At 36.3% G+C, this 5104-nt stretch overlaps 1 protein-coding gene across 1 annotated transcript; it reads right to left on the reverse strand.

Moving 5' to 3' along the window:
• Positions 1-1604: 1604 nt before the first annotated feature.
• On the reverse strand, positions 1605-5104 carry LOC105112406 (BTB/POZ domain-containing protein At3g22104-like). Its single transcript, XM_011008102.1, has 3 exons — positions 4702-5104; positions 2467-3576; positions 1605-2300 (listed from the first exon to the last, which is right to left on the reverse strand). The coding sequence occupies exons 1-3, from the start codon at positions 4762-4764 to the stop codon at positions 1845-1847; spliced, it is 1629 nt and encodes a 542-aa protein (XP_011006404.1). The 5' UTR covers positions 4765-5104; the 3' UTR covers positions 1605-1844.

Below are 5104 nucleotides of genomic sequence, written 5' to 3' on the forward strand. Positions count from 1 at the left end.
CTACCTTAATTACCTAGCAATAATAATGCAGGTTGTTAAGAGAATAGCCATAAAAAGAGATACTTTTTGCCTTTTAAATTGCTTTTTTAAAACTTAATAAGATATTAAATTGATAACATTGGTTTTAGGTTATATTTGTTATCGCAATCTAATGAGGTGTAATTTATATTTTGTTTAATCATATATTTAAAAATATTTGATTGATTAATACATAGTATAGTTTTGCAATGATCTTATGGAAATTCTCTTGAAATTTTGGTTAAAAAAAATGTAATTTATTATTTTTTTAAATGATAACTACAAAAATTACCACAACCCAAAAAACAAAAACATGTCTTAAGGAAAGAGTAGGGCAGGCCCTCTTTCTTACTTTTCTGGAATCGTGTTCGAAATCTCAATAAATGAGGATATTGGTGCTAATTGATTTATAAGCTCATTGGCTATTTGTTTTTTTTTTCTAAATTGTTTTGAGAAGAAGGTATTGGAACCATTTGAAGCAGATAATTCTATGAATACTTTGGCAAGTGTGCTGAAAGCAAATCTTGAATAAAATTCGGATTGCATTGCTTGAACATGGAATTATTTACTCCTGGTTTTGGTGGATAATAATTTAATAAGTGTTCTTAAACCCTCCAATTCAAGCAATCCCTTAGGCCAACCACATGATTTTAACTCTTTTGGTTTGCATAGATTACTAGCATATTGTATCCAATTTTCCTGGTAAAATTTTGACCTTATCAACTGTTTCATTGGGGCCATACTTGCTGTAGAAGCGATGACAGCATTAAATGGTATCTTTTCTTTTTGCTAAAAAAGGTTGCAGCACGCACCAATTTTCATCACAAGCAGAGCATTGATGAATTTTTCAGTATATTAGGTTGTGTTTTATTGTCAACCGGCTTCTTTTGCTTTGAAGCTTCATCATGAGCTTAACAGATTTCAGAACATCAGAAGAACATCCTACGCGTGGCCCCATGGCTGATTTGTTAACTGGTGGATACCAATCGATTTGGATGCCATATGATGTGGCTACAGTTTTTGTCTTCTTCTCTTTCTTGGCTACGTGCTAGTTGGAGTCAACAGACACTTGCATCTCTTAAAGAATTCACGCTTTTGGGACTCAGGAAATAAATTGACGTTATTTTCCTAAACCATCACTAACTTTTGTTTTTATCAGTTTGACTAACTGTTGAACACTCCAGACAAGCTGATGTTTTTGAGATTAAACAATATTTACATGAAACATCTTCACTGATTTACAGTGTCAACAGCATTGCCTTTACGCCAGGATGCTTGGCATAAACTTGCGAAACTCGAGAAGGGACCAAAAAGGAGGCAGAAAGGAAAATTCTTTTGCCATTGAATTTGAAGAACATAAGGAGCACATATGTGACTAGTCCCAGCTCAAATTGCCCATCATGAAACATGCTTAGGCACCTTAGCTTTTGAGTTCCCCCCACAAAATTTCCCTCCATGCCCTTGCAGATCACATTTGGCGACTTGCTTTATAGTTTGTCGCGGTGTGAGGGTGGCTGGGAAATGGACTTAACCTTTACGTACTTTTTTTCCACTCAACAATACAGAGAATATATAGGGACTACTCGTAACAAAACCCATAGAAGTTTTCTGCCTTTATTCTGTAGAACTGCACAGCCAAGATCTCGAATCCCCACATGAAGAAAATACACTTGGTCACCTTTAACTTTGCAGAAAAGAAGAAGAAAAATGCTGCGAACACCACAAAAAGAAAAGAAAAGAAGAGAAAAGAAAAGAAGAGAGAACCCCATGCTACTATACAAAGTAAAATATATATTACATATTTTAACATTGAGCAGAAATTCCTATCATGAACATAGCTTGGGTAAGGATCTGTAAGTCCTATAGTTTGATACTCTTGACCTCATTATTTTTGTCATCGGTGCTTGCATTTTCATGCAAACTCTCTCCAATTCCGCCACCCTCCACTGCATTCGTTGCAGATGTGCTCTAAGCTTATCATTATCAGCCGGAAGGTCAAGTTTCCCAGCATACAGCACAATTTGTTTACTAGTTTCATTTTTCTTTCCCTTGCTTCCAGTTTCACTAACACCAGAAGATGAATCAATATAGCATTTTGTTTTGCCAGTGGCTTTGATTAGGCTTTTTAGCTTGACTTGCTGAGACATGAGAGCTTGGACTGCAAATTTTGATGGAAAATTTTTGTTCTGAGAAAGGTGAATGCAAGCTTCAGCTGAGAGCTTCTCGTAATTCAATGCGCAGCATATCTTCATCTTTTCTTCTTTTGATAATCCGGTATGCACCTATATGAAATTTATATCATAATATCATGAGTGAAATTGACATTTAACAACAGCATAGTAAAAGATGCCACATGTTATCCCCAGAAGAAATATAACTATACAGGATTCAATAAGCTGAAGAACCGGCAATTCTAATGACATGAAATGTTTGAGATCAAAGGACTACCTCTAGGTACATGTCAGTGGCACGGTAGATTCCATCATACGATTCTCTGGCAGAATCTGGCAGGGCCATGGCTAGGGCCAAGAACTTAGAAGGCTTTAGACAAGGATCTGGGGCTACTTCTGCTATATAATAGTCCATCAAGCTAGCAACTTTTCTCAATTGTATAGGGAACACCTGACTGATTCCTCCATGCAGAAAAGCTTTCAAGAACCTTAGAACAAGATTCACATTATACAAGTAATTCATCCCATATGGAGAAGGAATTAGCAGATTATCTAGAGTTGCTTGATCCATCTGAGAACCTATCATACTCTCCAACTTGGTCCTGCTACATTTGCTTATGTTCAAATTCAAAGCAACTCGAAGAATTCCAAATAAACTCTTGAATGAAACAGAGTTCCAATCAAGAATATAAAGCATATCTATGACAGTTTCAACAACTTTACGCTTCTCATCAGACGTGCCAGTATAGCACTTTGATTTCTGGTAATAAAAGAGAAATCTACTAATGATAACATGATCAAACTTCTGTGAGACCATGGATTTGAGCACCATTCCAACCAAATTAGTGCTCAAAACCAAAAGATCCTCAAACCACCATGTTGCTCGAGAGAAGCTATTCTTCAAACTCTCAGTGCTTCTAGTGTCACATGACAACCGAACTCCAGAGCTGTCTGGAGAAGAAGTAGATGGACATGGACTAGGCTCACCAGAAGTAGTGATCCTTCCAATAAGAGAATCCACACATTTTTCAAGGATACCCGTAGAATTAGGAAATGGAAGTAAATCTTGGCATTTCTTCGTAGCGATTAAAAGCTCAGACCATGTCCAGTAATTCATCTCTTCAAGTGATTTCCCGGTCTCTTCCAATAAGTTATGAGTTCCAGATACGGAATTGTTCATTTCCATGAACTGTGCAGCCGAATGTAGGAAAGAAATATTGGAAGGAGTTATCGCAGTTCCACCATTATTGTAGCAGAACCTTGACATGAGTTCAAAACTTTCAGCCCCACCAGGAAAGTCATTGAATATCACTTTCAAATTTCTTGCACTACCTGTTGGTTTACCAAATAATTTGCTTAGTCTGCCACAATATGAAGCGATGATCTTCTGCGAATATTTGTAAGGAACCAAAGTGAGAATACAAATCTTTACAAACGAACCAATGTACAACTAGTTAGTACCAATTCATTCAAGAATCAATGACAAACTAGAACATAGAAGAACTAACTAGAGTAGCAGAATTTACCAAGAACTAAAACATAGATGAGCTAAAACTTTGCTTTTACCACTGAGAAAGCTAATTAATTCAATGAATTAAAAAGGTAGCACGGATTCAATCAGGTTAGATAACTAACTAGTCATGACTAAGGAAATGTGCATTAAAGACGAGCGTCAATTACTTTCATCACAGACCATGTCAGTGCCTTAAAAAGCCACCAAAAGAATGAACTCATTGAATTTAGCAAGACTCACAAAAGGAGAATAAAGTGGCATGTACAGCTAAAAATCTGCAAAAGAAAGGTGTGAGGTCGTTATAGACAATAAATTGCCCAAGGCAAATCAAGAGAAAGGATGTCTGCCAAGCAACCCAGCAAACAAGGGTATTAAACAGTACATTAAATGCCATGAAAGCCACTTGTATGTCCTTCTCAAAAGGAGTGAACACGAACAAATAAAGGTATGAAACATTAAACCACCATAACAACAGCAATAAATGATAAGGACCAAATCAGAAGACAAAGCCCTACAGTATGGTGTTTAGCAAGTACTCAAAATAGAAGAGAAGAAGCTAGTATGAGAAACCATGTCCCACAACACTGTAATGTAGCAGTAAATTTAAAGAAGTTGCAGTACAACCATAGAAACCATTGAGGGAATATAGCAAAACAGATGATAATGAAAATCACCACAAGAGAATCAATGCATGCAAAAACCTTGAAAGTACTCAATTTCCACATTTAACAGCCACGAGAAAAAGATTCTAGAATTTGTGAATTATACACTAAAGCAAACACAAAGCAAGCTGAAAGTAGATCAGGACATATACGAAGTGAACAACAGTGAGTAAATACAGAAACTAATCAAAGTCACAAAAGGCTAAATTAAGTTAAACAGGATGATTAGAGGGAAACGATTAACCAAAGTACACGAAATAAAAACTTTAAAGCTCTAAAGAGGCAGGGTTACAAAGAAATGAAAAAAAGACCAAAAAAAGACTATATTTTCTTTTACCTTGTCCACCATGAAAGTCTCTTCACCATTGACATCTACTTCAAGATCACAGCAAACAGCCATGACCCAATTAAAAAAACTAAAAACCCACCTCAAACAAATACTTTATTTTTAGTGTTTGTTCTTCAAACTTGTATTATAAGAGAAAAGATTAACAACCGAAAACAGGAAGAGATGTGAGAAGGCCATGATGATGGTGAAGAAGAGAATATAAAGCCATGTTCTTGAGAAGGGAAAGAAGACAAACAAAAAGAGGTAATTAGCTGACTTCGGTCTGACAAAATGGTGTGGCTACTCACTTGGTAGCCTTTGCATATGCATAAGCAAGCAAATGCGGTATCTCAGACAGAAGTGCAAGAAGCAAACAAGCTGTGCAAAGACATCAAAGACTTCTATATACTGA

Source organism: Populus euphratica, unplaced genomic scaffold (genome assembly GCF_000495115.2).
Source record: "Populus euphratica unplaced genomic scaffold, PopEup_1.0 scaffold338.1, whole genome shotgun sequence".
Classification (NCBI taxonomy): Eukaryota; Viridiplantae; Streptophyta; class Magnoliopsida; order Malpighiales; family Salicaceae; genus Populus; species Populus euphratica.

Bases quoted from the DNA above. Each gene is read 5' to 3' on its own strand.
- LOC105112406 (XM_011008102.1), bottom strand. From the start codon at position 4,764: ATGGCTGTTTGCTGTGATCTTGAAGTAGATGTCAATGGTGAAGAGACT. The intron at 3,577-4,701 runs GTAAAAGAAAAT...AAATATTCGCAG, and splicing joins AGACTTTCATGGTGGACAAG to AAGATCATCGCTTCATATTG. The intron at 2,301-2,466 runs GTAGTCCTTTGA...AATTTCATATAG, and splicing joins CCACTGACATGTACCTAGAG to GTGCATACCGGATTATCAAA.